The sequence below is a fragment of the Xiphophorus hellerii genome, chromosome 24 (assembly GCF_003331165.1).
Source record: "Xiphophorus hellerii strain 12219 chromosome 24, Xiphophorus_hellerii-4.1, whole genome shotgun sequence".
Classification (NCBI taxonomy): domain Eukaryota; kingdom Metazoa; phylum Chordata; class Actinopteri; order Cyprinodontiformes; family Poeciliidae; genus Xiphophorus; species Xiphophorus hellerii.
In genome coordinates, this window is record NC_045695.1 from 13449796 (window position 1) to 13468110 (window position 18315).

The 18315-nt window shown below is 43.0% G+C and overlaps 1 protein-coding gene across 1 annotated transcript in view; it reads left to right on the forward strand.

Annotated features, from left to right (window-relative positions):
* Positions 1–14242, forward strand: part of LOC116715908 (NACHT, LRR and PYD domains-containing protein 3-like) — a 50914-nt gene extending 36672 nt beyond the window's left edge. Inside the window, exons 6-9 of the mRNA XM_032556652.1 lie at positions 11526–11705; positions 12693–12866; positions 13403–13558; positions 14078–14242. Of these exons, the coding sequence (XP_032412543.1) occupies positions 11526–11705; positions 12693–12866; positions 13403–13558; positions 14078–14126 (559 nt within the window). The 3' untranslated portion in view covers positions 14127–14242. The remainder of the gene's footprint in view (positions 1–11525; positions 11706–12692; positions 12867–13402; positions 13559–14077) is intronic.
* Positions 14243–18315: the final 4073 nt, after the last annotated feature.

Genomic DNA, 18315 nt, shown 5'->3' on the forward strand with positions numbered 1-18315 from the left:
AGAAATCTGAGATTCTGAAAAAGGACTTTAATATTCTACTGAACACTATGGGAAAGTTAAAAATGAAGTTATTTCTCAGTGGTCCAATTCCATCACCTCAATGGGGAGACGAAAAACACTCCAGGCTGGACATGATAAACAAATGGCTGATTAAAAGCTGCTCTGCCAGCTCAGTGACCTTCATCGATAACCTCTGGATCTATTGGCAGCGCTTTCACCTCTTTGGAAGAAGCGGACGCAATCTTAATAAACATGGGATAAAGTTGCTCACTGCAAATCTTTTTCACTTTATCAACAAGGACAGCAACGTGATCATCGCTTCAGAAGAACAGGCTCAAGGATTTCTGACTAGGAAGGAACCGTCGGCTTATCAGGCAAAAACAGCTGATATAACATCGACTGGAGACGGAGCGACTGGTTCCCGTCCTCCTTCTCCCCTCCCTCTCTGCTCACCCTCTCATTCACAGGATTCACAAGATATACATGGAGAAATGTCTTCTGGACCGGAGTTTCTTAAATTTACAGATGGAATGAATCAACAGGTTGTACTTGGGACGTCTCTTCTTAGCGCTCACGTAGCAGACCTCACTTCATTTAAGCCACCTGACTCTAACGTCCCAGAGGATCCATCACTCTGCGTTTCTGAGGTCTGAGGCCGGGGTCCAGACTTTATCTTTACACCCCTCTTGCTCCAGAATGTGTCTGGCCCCTCGGCACTGCAGAACAGGACATTACCTGTCCGGATAACTACAAGAAAATCTACAAGAAACAGAAACATAAAATACAGCTGTTTTAATTCAAACATCAGACTGATCCCCTGCCTAAAGGAACTTCAGACTGAAGATTTCTTGGCCTCCAAGTCACTTAAACTAGCTCTTTTAAATACCAGATCTCTCTGTGCTAAAGCTCTATTAATTAATGATTTCATCACTGAGCATAATATCGATGTCATGTTTCTGACAGAAACATGGTTGAATGATAATAATGAATCGATCGTACTAATTGAATCTGCGCCTCCTAACTACAATTTCTTAAGTGAGAATAGAAAACACAAAAAAGAAGGAGGCGTGGCTTCAATATTTAAGAATACCATAAATTGTAGTAAAATCTCTTTGGGTCACTTCACCTCTTTTGAGTATCTTGGAATTGAGGTTAAAGGCCGCAAACGAACTTTGACTGTAACTCTATACAAAACTCCAACTTTTGTGGAAAATTTCTTTACTGACTTGAATGAACTTCTATCTCTTATATGTATTGATTATGATTGTTTAATAATTGTCGGTGATTTCAACATTCATGTTGACAACCCCCAAGACAGAGGGGCAAAAAAGCTCGCTAATATTTTAGAGACTTTTGGTCTAACACAACATGTCAAACAAGCAACACACACTCAAGGACACACATTGGACCTGGATATCAGTAAGGGTGTGAATATTTCCAGTGTCTCTGTAACTGATGTCGCCTGTCGGATCACTTCGCTGTTATCTTTGAAAGTTCTTTATCTTTTAACCCACTTGGACAAACAGCAACCATCACAAAACGTTCTCTCACTGAAAACACAGCAGAAACTTTTAATCAAATCTACTCTTCTTCCTCACCCTTAAGCTGTAATGATATAGATAAGTTGGTAAATGATTTTCAGTCTAAAGTCTCAGATATTATTGATTCCATTGCCCCAATTAAAATGAAGGTTGTGTCTGGTAGGAAGAAATCTGCATGGAGAAATGCACAAACAGTTAGATCTGCAAGACAACTCTGCCGCAGGGCAGAACGAAAATGGCGTAAAACTCAACTCCATGTTCATTGTGACATCTATAAAGAAAGACTACGTAACTATCATTTAACACTAAAACATGCAAGAGAGGCTTTCTTTGCAGATGTCATAAACAAAAACATTAACAATGCTCGAGCTTTATTTGCAACAGTTGACAGAATCACAAACCCTCCTGTGACGTTACCGCCTGAATTCCAATGTATTGCCGCCTGCAACCAGTTTTCCAGCTTCTTTTCAGAGAAAATTCAAAAAATCAGAGGATTAATCTGTACATCCACTATAAAGTCAGTACCAATGCTGAGCCCAAACAAAACAAATACAGGAAAAATGACCCAATTTCAACTACTTAATTATAAAACCCTACTGGAAATTATAAGTCAACTAAGCTCCAGTTCCTGCTGTCTGGATGTTTTACCCTCACATTTCTTTAAGAAAGTCCTGCCTGTTATTGCTGCTGATCTGATCCAAATAGTAAACTCATCGCTCTCATCAGGCGTTTTCCCCCAGGCTCTGAAAACAGCAGTAATCAAACCACTTATAAAAAAGAACAATCTGGACAAATCACTAATGCAGAATTACAGGCCGATCTCCAACCTCCCATTCATCAGCAAAGTTATTGAAAAAGCTGTGTGTAAACAATTAACTAGCTTCCTAACTATAACCAACCTCTTTGACTCCTTCCAGTCTGGCTTTCATGCTCACCACAGCACAGAGACCGCCCTGGTAAAAGTGTTCAATGACATCCATATAAATACGGACTGTGGCAGAACCACAGTGCTGGTTCTGTTGGACCTCAGTGCAGCTTTTGACACTGTTGACCATGACATATTACTGAATCGACTGGAGAGTTGGGTCGGACTCTCCGGTCCAGTGCTTAACTGGTTTGAATCCTACATAAAGAACAGGGATTTCTTTGTTTCAATTGAAAACTTTTCATCAAAGAGGTCAAAGGTCACATGTGGGGTACCCCAAGGTTCAATCCTAGGACCCCTTTTATTCAATATTTATATGCTCCCACTAGCTCAGGTTATAACAGGAAATAATATTAGCTACCACAACTATGCAGATGACACACAGCTCTACATTACGATGTCACCAGGTGACTCAGAGCCCATCCAATCACTGAACAGATGCTTAGAACAGATAAATGTGTGGATGTGCCAAAACTTTCTCCAGCTGAACAGAAACAAAACTGAAGTTATTATTTTTGGACCTAAAGAGGAACGATCTAGAGTTATAGATGTAGAGTTATAGATCTAGAGTCAATGCACAGCTTCAGTTATTACAACTGAAAACCAGCGATCAGCCCGAAACCTGGGAGTAGTGATGGACTCTGACCTGAACCTCCAGAGCCACATAAAGACAGTTACAAAGTCGGCCTTCTATCACCTGAAGAACATTTCCAGGATTAAAGGACTAATGTCTCAGCCAGATCTAGAGAAACTCGTCCATGCGTTCATCTTCAGTCGTATTGATTATTGCAACAGCGTCTTCACAGGTCTGTCCAACAAATTAATCAAACAGCTGCAGCTGATCCAGAATGCTGCTGCTGGCGTTCTCACTAAAACCAGGAAGATAGAGCACATAACACCAGTTTTAAAGTCCCTACACTGGCTCCCTGTAGCTCAAAGAATAGACTTTAAAATACTGTTGTTAGTTTATAAATCACTGAACGGCTTAGCACCACAATACATTAAAGATCTGCTTTTATTGTATCAACCTTCCAGACCTCTCAGGTCTTCCGGTTCTGGTCTGCTCTGCATCCCCAGAACCAGAACCAAATGAGGAGAAGCAGCTTTCAGCATCTATGCACCACGAATTTGGAACAAACTTCCAGAAAACTGTAAAACAGCTGAAACACTGACTTCTTTTAAATCTCAACTGAAAACCCACCTGTTTAGAATTGTATTTGAAATGTAATCAATTGCAAATTTATTGATGTAACTTGACTTAATGATTGATTCTATATTGCATTGTGATTCTGTGTTTGTAATGATGTAAAGCACTTTGAAATGCCTTGCTGCTGAAATGTGCTATACAAATAAAATTTGATTGATTGATTGATTGATTGATTGATTGGACCAGATCCACGTCTTTAGTTGAGATTTGGAAATTTAAGGTTTAAAAGTCTTTTAGTGATCAATTATTTCAGCTGGTGTAACTGGAACTCATGTGCTGGTGATGATAAAGAAAGGAGAAAAAAAGTGATGAAAATGTTTGTTAATCAGTCAATATTTTCATCACAATATTCACCAATAATATTGAGAGTTAACAGCTCCTTGATGACCTTCTATCAGATCGCGTCTCTAAACATTCAGAGATAGAAGGTAAACTTGAGAAGAACCAAACCAGAGCAGACAAGGACTGCAACAAAATAGATGCTGTGATGAAGAAGAACAGAGAGCCTGCAGATTGATGGTCAAACATCTTCAGCACATGGATGAATTGAAGGTTTCAATTAATTTCCGTTTTTGGGATTGTTTTTTCTTATATTGTGCCTCCATATCTGGCTTGTCTTTATTTATTATCGTAGCTGCTTCAGGTTTGCTTTTGTTACATTGTGCAGCCGTGTTTCCTGGCCTATTCGCTCGTCGGTTTACGGGTCAAGAGTGGCGATTTCAGCTCGACCTGACCGAGTCCTGTGAGCGTGAGATGCTGGGTGTCTGGGGTCACTCTGGAGGCTATATGTGCAGCAGCCTCTTGGTCATCCCCAAATACCTTTGCTGGGTTTTGCAGGGTTAACTGGGCCACCTTTCACCTGGGATCCTATCCCAGCGCTCATCATCATCCCAGTGAGGTGGGCATGTTTTCGGGGTTGTTTCTTTTCTGTGTGTGATTTCTCAGGACTCTGTCGGTAATCGTCATCCAGTGCTTTAATCACCGCCTCTGGCGGTCAGTAGGGATGAAATAGAACAAAAGTTTTGACTGTAACTACGGTTCTATGAATCCCGGATGACCGCCAGAGCGCTCGGTCCCTCAGAATCATCGTGTTTCACGAGAAGATTAATGGACTGAGCTGTCATTGTCACGTGACTATATAGACTTACTGTTGTCACCGGGGGTCACATGTGACCATGTTGGTATAAGATTCCCGACCTGTGCAAGAGAGATCATTCAGTGCTTTAAGCACCGCCTCTGGCGGTCATCTGGGATTCATCGAACCGTAGTTACAGTCGTGACTTTTGTTATTCTTACCATGCAGAGTTTTTATAAAATTTGGGCTTTTTATTTATTGATTTACTTTTTTCTCATCCATTAAAGCTGATGCACAAATTGTCTCTGAGAATATCAAAAAATTATTGTTTTCCTTATGTTCAGCTGAAGTGTCTCCTCTCCTGTCTTTGTCTCTTTCTTCAGATTTTGATATTCGGTGTCAGAGTGACCATAAAGCGTCTCTGAAGAAGAAGTTCCAGAGTCTCTCTGAAGGCGTCGCTGAACATGGAAATCAAACCGTTCTGAACCAGATCTACACAGAGCTCCACATCACAGAGGGGTTAACTAGAGAGGTCAACCAGGAACATGAGGTCAGACACATTGAAACAGCATCCAGGAAACAAGAAACAATCAGAAGAGAAGACATCTTTAAAGTCCCACCTGGAAGAGATCAACCAATCAGAACAGTGATGACCATGGGAGTGGCTGGCATTGGGAAAACACTGTTAACACAGAAGTTCACTCTGGACTGGGCTGAAGGCAAAACCAACCAGAACATTGATTTCATATTTCCATTCACTTTCAGAGAGCTGAATATGTTGAAAGAAGAAAAGTTCAGTTTATTAGGACTGATTCATAAATTATTTTCTAAAACCAAAGAAATCAGCAGCTTTGAAACGTTCCAGGTTCTGTTCATCTTTGATGGTCTGGATGAAAGTCGATTTACTCTGGATTTCAAGAACAATCCGATCCTGACTGATGTTACAGAGTCCAGCTCAGTGGATGTTCTGGTGACAAACCTCATCAGGAGGAAACTGCTTCCCTCTGCTCTCCTCTGGATAACCACACGACCTGCAGCAGCCAATCAGATCCCTGCTGAGTGTGTCGGCATGGCAACAGAGGTCAGAGGGTTCACTGACCCCCAGAAGGAGGAATACTTCAGGAAGAGATTCAGAGATGATGAAGAGAAGGCCAGCAGGATCATCTCCCACATCCAGAAATCAAAAAGTCTCCACATCATGTGTCACATCCCAGTTTTCTGCTGGATCACTGCTAAAGTTCTGGAGGATGTGATGATGACCAGAGAGGGAGAAAAACTGCCAAAGACTCTGACTGAGATGTACATAGCATTCCTGAAGGTTAACTTCGCAATCAAGAAGGAAAAGTATGATGGAGGAAAAAAGACAAGATCAATCTGGAGTCCAGAGAACAAGAAGCTGATTGAGTCTCTAGGAAAACTGGCTTTTGAGCAGCTGCTGGACGGAAACCTGGTCTTCTATGACGAAGAGCTCAAAAAGTGCGGCATCAACATCAAAGATGCTGCGTTGTTCTCAGGAGTGTTCACTGAAATGTTTAAAAGAGAGAGAGGGACGTGCGACATCTCCGTCTACTCCTTTGTTCATCTGAGCATCCAGGAGTTTCTGGCTGCAGTCTACATGCTCCACTGTTTCACCAGCAGGAAGTCAGAGGTGATCAAGACGTTTCTGGGAGAAAAATACAGAGAAACATCTCTAGATGAGATCATGAAGAAAGTCATGCAGAAATCCCTCAGCAGTGAAAATGGCCACCTGGACCTGTTTGTCCGCTTCCTTCATGGTCTCATTGTGGAGTCCAACCAGAGACTCTTAGAAGATCTGCTGGGTCAGACAGAGAACAGTCCAGAAACCATCCAGAGAATCATCACCAACCTGAAGAAGATGAACACTGATAGAATCTCTCCTGACAGAAGCATCAACATCTTCTACTGTCTGGTGGAGATGAACGACGTCTCATTTTATCAGGAGATCCAACGGCTGCTGGATTCAGGGAAGCAGCTCTCAGTGACTGACTGTTCAGCTCTGGCCTTCATGCTGCAGATGTCAGAGGTTCTGGTTGAGTTGGACCTGGAGAAGTACAACACATCACATTATGGACGACTGAGACTGGTTCCAGCTGTGAGGAACTGCAGAAAGGCTCGGTGAGTCCAGATGTTTTCATTGTGTGAATGCTGATTCAGCTCTATTGTCCTCCTGTTTCTTCTTCTTCTTCGTCTTCAAGTTGCTTCTGGATGTTTTTGGTCTTTAACTTCTTCCTTCATCCTCTGGACTATTTCAGCCATTCAACCATCTAAACATTCAGCTCATCCAGGACAGCTGCAGCTTCTGGTTTTAGACATTTTGATCATTTTAAAAATCCATCCATCCATCCATCCATCCATCCATCCATCCATCCATCTTCTTCCGCTTATCCGAGGTCGGGTCGCGGGGGTTGCAGCTTCAGAAGGGAGACCAAGACTTCCCTCTCCCCGGCCACTTCTTCTAGCTCTTCTGGGGGAATCCCGAGGCGTTCCCAGGCCAGCCGAGAGACATAGTCCCTCCAGCGTGTCCTGGGTCTTCCCCGGGGCCTCCTCCCGGTGGGACGTACCCGGAACACCTCACCAGGGAGGCGTCCAGGAGGCATCCTGGCCAGATGCCCGAGCCACCTCAACTGGCTCCTCTCGATGTGAAGGAGCAGCGGCTCTACTCTGAGTCCCTCCCGGATGACTGAGCTTCTCACCCTATCTCTAAGGGAGAGCCCAGCCACCCTACGGAGAAAACCCATTTCGGCCGCTTGTATCCGCGATCTCGTTCTTTCGGTCATGACCCAAAGCTCATGACCATAGATGAGGGTGGGAACGTAGATCGACCGGTAAATCGAGAGCTTCGCTTTTTGGCTCAGCTCTCTCTTCACCACGACGGACCGGTACAGCGCCTGCTTGACGGCAGACGCTGCGCCAATCCGCCTGTCGATCTCCCGCTCCCTTCTTCCCCCATTCGTGAACAAGATCCCGAGATACTTGAACTCTTCCACCTGGGGCAGGACACCCCCCTTGACCCGGAGAAGGCACTCTACCCTTTTCCGGCTCAAGACCATGGCCTTGGATTTGGAGGCACTGATCCCCATCCCGGCCACTTCACACTTGGCTGCGAACCGCTCCAGCGAGAGCTGCAGATCATGACCTGATGAGGCCAGTAGGACCACATCATCTGCAAAAAGCAGAGACGAGATCCTAAGGCCACCAAATCAGATCCCCTCAACACCTTGGCTGCGCCTAGAAATTCTGTCCATGAAAGTAATGAACAGAATCGGTGACAAAGGGCAGCCCTGGCGGAGTTCAACTCTCACCGGAAACGAGCCCGGCTTACTGCCGGCAATGCGGACCAGACTCTGACACCGGTCATACAGGGACCTGACAGCCCGTATCAAAGGGCCCGGTACCCCATACTCCCGGAGAACCCCCCACAGGGCTCCCCAAGGGTCACGGTCGAACGCCTTCTCCAAGTCCACAAAACACATGTAGACTGGTTGGGCGAACTCCCATGCACCCTCCAGGCCCCTGCCGAGGGTGTAGAGCTGGTCCAGTGTTCCACGACCAGGACAAAAACCCCACTGCTCTTCCTGAATCCGAGATTCGACTATCCGACGGACCCTCCTCTCCAGGACCCCTGAATAGACCTTGCCAGGGAGGCTTAAGCGTGTGACCCCTCTATAATTGGAGCAGACCCTCCTGTCCCCCTTTTTGAACAGGGGGACCACCACCCCTGCCAATCCAGGGGAACTGCCCCTGATGTCCATGCAATATTGCAGAGTCGTGTCAGCCAACACAACCCTACAACATCCAGAGCCTTAAGGAACTCCGGGCGGATCTCATCCACCCCCGGAGCCTTGCCACCGAGGAGCTTCTCAACCACCTCGGCGACCTCGTCCCCAGAGATTGGAGAGCCCAACCCAGAGTCCCCAGGCTCAACTTCTTCAATAGAAGGCATGTTGGTGGGATTGAGGAGGTCTTCGAAGTACTCTGCCCACCGGCCCACAACGTCCCGAGTAGAGGTCAGCAGCACACCATCCCCACTATAAACAGTGTTGGTGCCGTACTGCTTCCCTCCCCTGAGACGCCGGATGGTGGACCAGAATCGGTTCGAAGCCGTATGGAAGTCTTTCTCCATGGCCTCTCCAAACTCCTCCCACACCCGAGTTTTTGCCTCAGCAACCACCCGAGCCACATGCCGCTTCGCCTGCCGGTACCCATCAGCTGCTTCCGGAGTCCCACAGGCCAAAAAGGCCTGGTAGGACTCTTTCTTCAGCCTGACGGCATCCCTCACCGAAGGTGTCCACCAACGGGTTTGAGGGTTGGCGCCGCGACAGGCACCGACAACCTTGCGGCCACAGCTCCGACCAGCCGCCTCGACAATGGAGGCACGGAACACGGTCCACTCAGACTCCATGTCCCCCACCTCCCCCGGGACGTGTTCGAAGTTTTGCCGGAGATGGGAGTTAAAGCTCCGTCTCACAGGGGATTCCGCCAGACGTTCCCAGCAGACCCTCACAACACGTTTGGGCCTGCCAGGTCTGACCGGCTTCCTCCCCCACCACCGGAGCTAACTCACCACCAGGTAGTGGTCAGTGGACAGCTCCGCACCTCTCTTCACCCGAGTGTCCAAGACATACGGCCGCAGATCCGATGAAACGATGACAAAGTCGATCATCGAACTGCGGCCTAGGGTGTCTTGGTGCCAAGTGCACATATGAACACCCTTATGCCTGAACATGGTGTTCGATATGGACAATCCATGACGAGCACAGAAGTCCAACAACAGAACACCATTCGAGTTCAGATCGGGGGGGCCGTTCCTCCCAACCACGCCCCTCCAGGTCTCACTGTCATTGCCCACGTGAGCGTTGAAGTCCCCCAGCAGAACAAGGGAGTCCCCAGGAGGAGCACTCTCCAGTACCCCCTCTAAGGACTCCAAAAAGGGTGGGTAATCTGAACTGTCGTTCGGCCCGTAAGCACAAACTACAGTCAGGACCCGTCCCCCCACCCGTAGGCGGAGGGAGGCTACCCTCTCGTTCACCGGGGTAAACCCCAACGTACAGGCGCCGAGATGGGGAACAACAAATATGCCCACTCCTGCCCGACGCCTCTCACCTTGGGCAACTCCAGAGTGGAAGTATGTCCAGCCCCTCTCAAGGAGGGTGGTTCCAGAACCAGAGCCATGCGTCGAGGTGAGACCCACTATTTCTAGCCGGAACCTCTCGACCTCACACACCAGAGAGGTGACATTCCACGTCCCAAGAGCCAGCTTCTGCAACCGAGGATCGGACCGCCAGGGTCCCCTCCCTCTGCCGCCACCCATCCCACACTGCACCCGACCCCTTTGGCCCCTCTCACAGGTGGTGGGCCCATGGGAGGGGGGACCCATGTTTCCTCTTCGGGCTGAGCCCGGCATGGCTCCATGGGTAAAAGCCCGGCCACCAGACGCTCGCCATTGTGCCCCCCCTCCAGGCCTGGCTCCAGAGTGGGGCCCTGGTGACCCGCGGCAGGGCGAGGGAACGCCAAGTCCAATGTTTTTATCCGTCATTGGGGTCTTCGGGCTGCGCTTTGTCTGGTCCCTCACCTAGGACCTGTCCGCCTTGGGTGACCCTATCAGGGGCATGAAGCCCCAGACAACATAGCTTCTAGGATCATTGGGGCACTCAAACCCCTCCACCACGATAAGGTGGCAGCCCAAGGAGAGGCATTTTAAAAAATATTTATCTTTTTGTCAGTTTTCATGTTTAAATGAATAGAAAACCCTGAACTCTAGAAAAAAAATCTATTTTGTCTGAAAGATCCAATCAGCCAGAGAGACTTTTACACTTTAAACTCCTCTTCACTCATTGAGCCGCTACTCCTTTTAGGATCTTTGTCTTTTTAAAAAAATAAAATCACTGTTTAGGTTTGATGGACACTTCAAAATAACCCCAATAATTGCTGCTGTTGTCATGGAAACCAGTTAGAAACTTAGTGAACCAACTTTTCCTCCTCCCACTAGTTTCCTCTGAGTTTGTAAATGAGAGCAAAATGTGGTGATTGTTGTCTGGCTCCAGAAAAAGTCCTAGATTCTGTCAGATCCTCCCAAAGCTCTGAGAACTCTGCTTCCAGAGCTGGAACCATTTTCCTCATCAACTCTTCATCTGCAGCTTTTGTTGAAGCTGTTAGCCATGAAGACCTGGAGAGACATGAGCTTCAACTCTTTAGACATCCCAGCCTCTTCTAGTTACTGGAGAACTTTCACTGCTTCACCATGAAAAATGCTGCTGGACCCAAACGCTCTGTTTTGGTCTTCAGCTCTTTAGGAGTTTAGCAACAATTTCTTCTAACATCCAAACCTTTGTTCCTCTGAGCCACACGGTCTAGTCCAAGTCCGAGCTGTGAGCAGTTCCTCCTCCTCTCCATCATCTCCAGTAGTTTCCTTCATCAGCTCAGTCAGCCTCTTCATCAGCTGCTTCAGCTCCTTTGAGGCTCTGATGCTGCAGCTCCATCAGATGCTGCAGAGAAAACTGAACTTTCCTTCACAGATGATAGAAGATCTTCAACATCTGACAGCAGCTGAAGGTCTGAGGACATGAAGCCTGGACCAGAACCAGAACCAGAACCTGGACTTTAACCAGGAACTGCACAGATTCTCTGTGGGGTCAAACTCAGTAAATTGAAGATCAGATGTTGATCAGATGATGACATCACTGTTATCATATTTTAGTCTGTTTATGATCCAGATTGATTTCATTAGAACTGAATTTATTTCTTCTCTAATCACAGACTTGGTGGCTGTTGGCTCCGAAAGGATGAATGTGAAATTTTGGCCTCGGCTCTGAAGTCCAACCCAGATCTGACTGAACTGGAAATAAATGAGATCTTCATAAATAGAGGTGGAGACTCTGATCTGAAGCCTCTGGTTGAGATCCTGGAGAGTTCAGTCAGTAAAGTGAAGAATCTGAGGTTTGTTTTCTTTATTTATACAATAAAATCATTCATTTATACTTTAAACATTAGGTTAATTAATGCTTTTATTCTAATATATTTTATTTCATAACAACCTGTTTAAATGTCAGAATAAAATCTCTAAAACTTTTTACCTTATATATTATTTTTTTCTTATTTCAGACTTTGAGATTATTGAACTTTGTTTTTCAGTTTTTTACTTTAAAATGTTTTTAACTGATGAACAAAATGAGTAAAATAATTCAAATGATGTAAATGAATGATGGAGATGTTTCAGTTTGGTTTGGTAAAGATTCAGATTGTTTTATTTCTCATTTCTGATTCTCATCTTTACATCCAGAATGAAATGTTGTTCCTCCAGAGTCGAGCCACAAACACTGACAAGTTCAAATCATCATTAATGACCAAATCTAAGAAATGACTGATTGTAGAAAAGCAAATCTAGATGAAATGAATGAAAGTGAGGTTTGCAGCAGCAGCAGGTTCCTCAGCTTTGTCCTGAAGCTGTGGTTCTGTTGGGCCGGGTCAGAGAGGAACCGTCCTCTTCAGTCTGACAGCTGTCAGTCGGTTGGAGCCTCGTCTCTGTGATGATGCTTCATCAGGTCACGTCTCCTTAGGAAATAATGGCCTCCATTGGCTTTCAGCAGCTTTAATAAGAACCCAAGGCCATTAATGAACAAACTGAGTGGTTCTGATCCAGTTACCAAGTCGGGTCTCCAGCTGATGATCAGGAACCAGCAGAAATAGCTCAACTCATCCAGGCTGATAGAAAACTTTGAGTTTCTTTATTGATCAAATGTTCTGGTTCTGCTGGTTTGGACTCTTTAAACCAGTTTGACTGGATCAGATGTTAGAATCATTTCATCATGTTTCTTTTACATTCAGGGAAATTAATTTTCTACATTTTTATTATTTATTTGTTCATATTTCAGTTTTAACCTGCATCCTGTTGGCTTCAGCTCACATCTTTTATTCTTTATTCAGATTGTATGGCTGCAGTTTGTCAGAGACCAGCTGGACTTCTCTGTTCTCAGCTCTGAAGTCCAACCCGACCCATCTGACAGAACTGGAGCTGATCAGCACCAACCTGGAAGATTCTGGAGTGAAGGAGCTCTGTGGTTTTCTACAGACTGAAGGCTGCAGCCTGGAGACATTGCTGTATGTAATTATATAATTATTGATATTTCTGTGAATAATTATATATAATTGATCATAAATCAAATTAATTTCTTCTGTTCTAATAAATATTTTCTGAGTTTGTTCCTGGACTTGGATCCAGAGTTTAATTTAGTCCCTCTGTGTAACTGAGTTGGACCTGCTGATCTGAGGTCAGAACAGGACCGCATTCGGACCCCCAGTGTGTAGAAATCCCCCTCATGTGAAGCAGGTCAAAGGTCATTCAACCCAGTCTAGAAAAGTGAATTCCTGGAATCTGACAGGAACAAATCAATAATCAATGATTGATGCTTCAACACTTTGATCAGAACCTGGAATGATTTTACTGACTAAAATCCTCCAACACAACATGACCCAGTACCAGGTTCTGGTTCTGGTTCTGGTTCTGAAGTCAGCAGGTCTTTATTGAAGCAGCAGCTTGTTGGCATTAATATTGATGAGAATCTTTAACTGGTTCTGTTGGACTGGTTAACCTGCATCCTGTTGGCTTCAGCTCACATCTTTTATTCTTTATTCAGATTGAAGTTCTGCAGGTTGTCAAAGATCAGCTGTGATTATTTGGCCTCAACTCTGAAGTCCAACCCGACCCGTCTGACAAATCTAGACCTGGGAGGAAACAACAGACTGAAGGATTCAGATGTTCAGCAGCTGAAGAATCTTGTAAAGACTTTAAAGTAAGTAAATGTTTGTAGTGAGTCCAGCTGCTGTCAGCATATTGAACTGAACCCAGTTAGCATCAAAGTAAAGATCCAGTGTTCCCAGTAAAGCTGCAGCTTCTCAGTGGGAGGAGAATGGTTCAGGCTTCCTGATTGGACACAGAGACAGCAATCAGCCAATCAGAGGAGCAGCAGCTTGCTGTGTTCCTGCGTTTGTGTTGGTGTGAAGATGAGTGTTGTTGCTGTGTCCATGTCTCCAGGAAGTCCAGCTGGACTCCAGCGTCCAGCCGTCCAACATGTCTAGAGACAGTGGTCCTCATCCATCAAACTGTGGCAGCAGCAGATCTGATCTCAGATCTGTTTGTTCTCTCAGTTCAACAGGAAACAACTGATCAGGTTCATCTTGGTCACAGCTCTGAGATCAGTCTGACTGCAGCCTGGAAACCATCTAGTGGATGTGCTGCGTCACTGACTGCTGCTGGAGAGAGGCTGGAAACACTCACTGATCTGCTCTCTCCTTCCTTCTTCTCTCTGCAGGTGCGATCCACAGTATGTCTACAGTAGAGTTTTCCATAATTATGACTGATCCCAGTAAAGTAGAAAATGGTCTCAGTGTCCTGCTGATCCTCAGAGGTTGAAGCTGCAGCAGTTTGAGTGTAAAGAGACTCTGACTGGATCATGATGATGACCTCTGACCTCCAAGATTTCCCTCCTGTTTATTTTCTCATGTCTGTCATTTAGTGTCTGATATTGTTTGTCTCTTTGGATCAATAAAGATCCAATTCAAACTTGGCTCCATTTAGAGGCTTCATGGAGTTTTGATCTGAACTGGATTCAACTGGAAAGTTGATCTTTTTTCTCTCTGATTCATTTTCATCCTGGAACCAGAAATGGTCTGAGAATGGAAACATGGGAATCATTTTCAGTTCAGCTTTGAAGCCATGAAAGACACTTCAATCCTCTTTTCTCTGCTGCTTCTTCCTTCTGCTGACATGAAAATGTTCCTCAAAGCTCCACAGATAAAAAGATGCTTTACTGGAAACTGCAGAGAAACTTCAGCTTCCATCAGAGAAACCAGTTTAACCAGTTTAGAACTGGATGTCCTACAGAAACTCTGATCTTAGAGCAGTTTTCAGGAACATGTGGAACCTGGAAAAAAAAAGATTTTATATATTTTATGTTCATTGTAAAAGCTAAATCTTGAAGTTTTACGTCATCATTGATTCTCAGCTTTAATTTCTCTCAGTTTGTTTTGGTTTTTACTTTTTTAACTCCATATTTCATGTTTTGAGTTTTCTAGAGAACTTCAGGCTCTTTACTGTGATTTTACTGATTTATTCAAACCTCAGAGAATCACTGGGATAATGTGCTGATTGGTTCATGTTTGATTTTCATAATTCTTCTAATGCAATGTGGGTTGCTGGATGTTTAACGACCAAATAAAGTTTTTAAAAAATCTTTGTGTATTTTTATGCAGCTGACTGTGTACACATACAATAACTAAACCTTCATTTTAATCCTCCATGCCATTTTTACTGTATTATAAGTTTTCACATTTAGTTTCACAGCTTAAATTAGTAAAAGCAGAAACATCTCAAGTTGATTTCAGCTTTAAGCTACTAATTTAGCCAGCAGTTTATTTTTGCAGTATTCAGACTGAAGATGTTTTTTTAATAAAACAGATGAGAATCAATCTTTTCAATCAAAACTCGATTAATTAAATCAGCTATTGAATTAGAATAATAACTTATATAAAACTGCCATTTCTGTCTGGTTAATGGTGCAGCAGATCCTGCAGGGGGCGCTCTGGGGCCTCAGTGTTCAGGTCGGTTACAGTCTCATCTCCCAGACTCCTGAATCTTCTGGTTCCTTCCTGAAATGATTTCCTGCAATAAAATGTTGGTTGGAAATGAGCAGAAAACTGAGAAAAACCTGAAAAAGTTCAAATCTGACCTAAAGTTTTACAGCTCAACTCATACAAAGGAAAACATGAAAATAAAGGTGTTTATTGTCACCTGGAAGGAGGCGGAGCCTCAGCTGGGTCCGGGGGCGGAGCCTCAGGTGTGTCAGCTCTAGTCAGGTTTGGATCAGAACCGGTTCAGACTCCATGCAGCAGCCTTGACCTGTAGTTGAGTTGGAGCCCAGGCTGGTTTTGTGAGACGGAGTGCGGCAAAACAAAACACATATCGGAGTTGGAAAAGGCGGATTTTGGAATAAACTGGTATGTGAATGGTTTGGTTGGAAATGGAGACAGGAAATGAGGAAGACATGGATTTTGAAGGGTGGACGCCAGTGGGGAGAGGAAGAGGGAGAGGACGGGGAAGGCATAAAACAGATGAAGGAAAGGAAATGGGTGATATTCAAGGAAATAAACGAGAACTGGAAGGAAGTAGTTCAGAAGAAGAAAGGATAGTTAGGAGGAAAGTTGTGAGGGAGGAATTTAAAATAATATTAAAACTTAAGAACGAAGAAGAACAGGATAACATCAGCCCCATTGTGGTGTCAAGAGAAATAAAAAAGAAAATTGGAGATGTTGAAATGGTAAAGATTTTGAGAGATGGAAACCTATTGGTAGTTTGTAAAAATGAAGAACAAAAAAATAAGGCTTTAAATGTGGATAATATATGTTAAAAAACTGTGTTGGAGAGAAAAATTGTGGGACAAAATAAAAAAACTAGAGGAGTGATTTATGGGATCCCTCTAGATGGAGATCTTGATAAAATTAAGCAAAGTATTGTAGGAGCAAAAGTAAATAACTTGAAGAGATTGTCAAGAACAATAAATGGAGAAAGAGTAGGAAGTTTGTCAATCCTCATTGAATTTGAAGGGAAAGAATTGCCACAAAACATCAAAATAGGTTATCTTAGTTTTCAGGTCAGACCTTATATCCCTCCATTACTTCGTTGTTTCAAGTGTCAAAGATATGGACACATAGCAGCAGTTTGTAAAGGGAAGCAAAGATGTCCAAAATGTGGTGAAGATCACAAATTAGAAGAATGTAAAGAAGAAGCACAAGAAAAATGTTGTAACTGTGGAGGGCAACATAGAGTTACGTATGGAGGATGTGAGGTAAGGAAGAAGGCAAAAGAAATTATACAGATTAAAACAACTAAAAACATTAGTTATGCGGAAGCTGTTAAAAATGTGAAGGAGCAGACAACAAGAAAGAGTGAACAAATAGCGAGCCAAATCCCACAGCAAAACAAAGTACAATCAGAAGATAATATCACAGTATCAGTAGAAAAACTAATATTATTTGTAGCATATGTTATCAACTGCACTGACCAAGCCAAGCATAAAACTGAGAAAATTAAAATAATAGTGAGAGGAGCTGAAAAGTTTTTGGGGTTTAAAGAGGGATCATGGGAGAACATAAACAAAAAGCTGGAGGTAGATGGTAGATCAGGACCACCAGGTGAAAATAATTAATGCTAATATTACAATGGAATGCAAGAAGTTTAATTGCTAACGGACAGGAACTTAAAGGTTATGTTGATAGTCTTGAGGATAAACCAGAAATTATTTGTGTTCAGGAAACATGGTTAAAAACAACATTAGATTTTGTGATTAAAGGATATAATAGTGTTAGAAGAGACCGACAGCAGGAGAGAGGTGGAGGAGGATGTGGAATATTTATAAAACAAGGGATACAATATCAGGTATTAGGGAAAGGGAAAGAACTTGAATATATAGTAATTGAAATATGGGAACAAGAAGGCAAATTTACAATAATAAATTTTTATAATCCATGCAAAACATTATCGATTGAAATATTGGAGGAGTTAACCGAATATTTGGAAGGGAAAATAATTTGGCGTGGGGATTTTAATGCAAATAGTACATTGTGGGGTAAAAGTAATGATAAAAATGGACAAGTTATAGAAGAATTAATGGGAATGAAAAATCTTGTATGTATTAATGATGGGAGGGGAACAAGAATCAATGATGGAATCAGTTATTGATTTAACAATTGTTTCAGATGTTTTAGCTGGTATTTGTGAGTGGTTCATTGATAAAAATTCAACAATAGGTAGTGATCATTTTCCCATTATAATAAGACTAGGATTAAATTTAAATAACAATATAAAGGTCAATAAAAAACTGAATTTTAATAAGGCAGACTGGATTAAATTTAGATACTTGAGTCAAATAAATTTAGAGAAAGTAGATATGACAATGGATATAAATGATATAAATTTAGAAATTAGTAAAATAATTATGGAAGCAGCAGATAATTCTATAAAGAAAACAGGGTGTAGAAATGATAAGAAAATGGTGCCATGGTGGACAAATGAATGTAAAAAAGCAATAAAGTTAAGAAATAAAGCATTTAAAGTACTAAAAGGTAACCCAATTTATAAGAATTTAATTGATTATAAAAGAAAGCAAGCAATGGTAAGAAGAACTATTAAGAATGCTAAAAGAGAATATTGGAGGAATTTCTGTAGCACAATAGGGAAAGAAACCAAAATAGAAAAAATTTGGAAAATAATTAAAAGAATGAATGGCATAAGGAGAGAGTTTGAATATCCTATATTAAAAATGGGTAATATAAATATAGTAAGAGATGAAGATAAAGTTGAAATATTGGCAAGAACATTTAGTAAAATTCATAGTTCAAATAATATTAGTGAAGAGGGAAGAAAAGGGAGAGAAAATACAAAACTTAAATATAAAGAGTTAGTAGAGAGTGTTGAAGAAACAAATAATCTGTTAAATGTTGAGTTTACAAAAGCTGAATTGAATTCTGCACTCAGGAAGACAAAAAATACAGC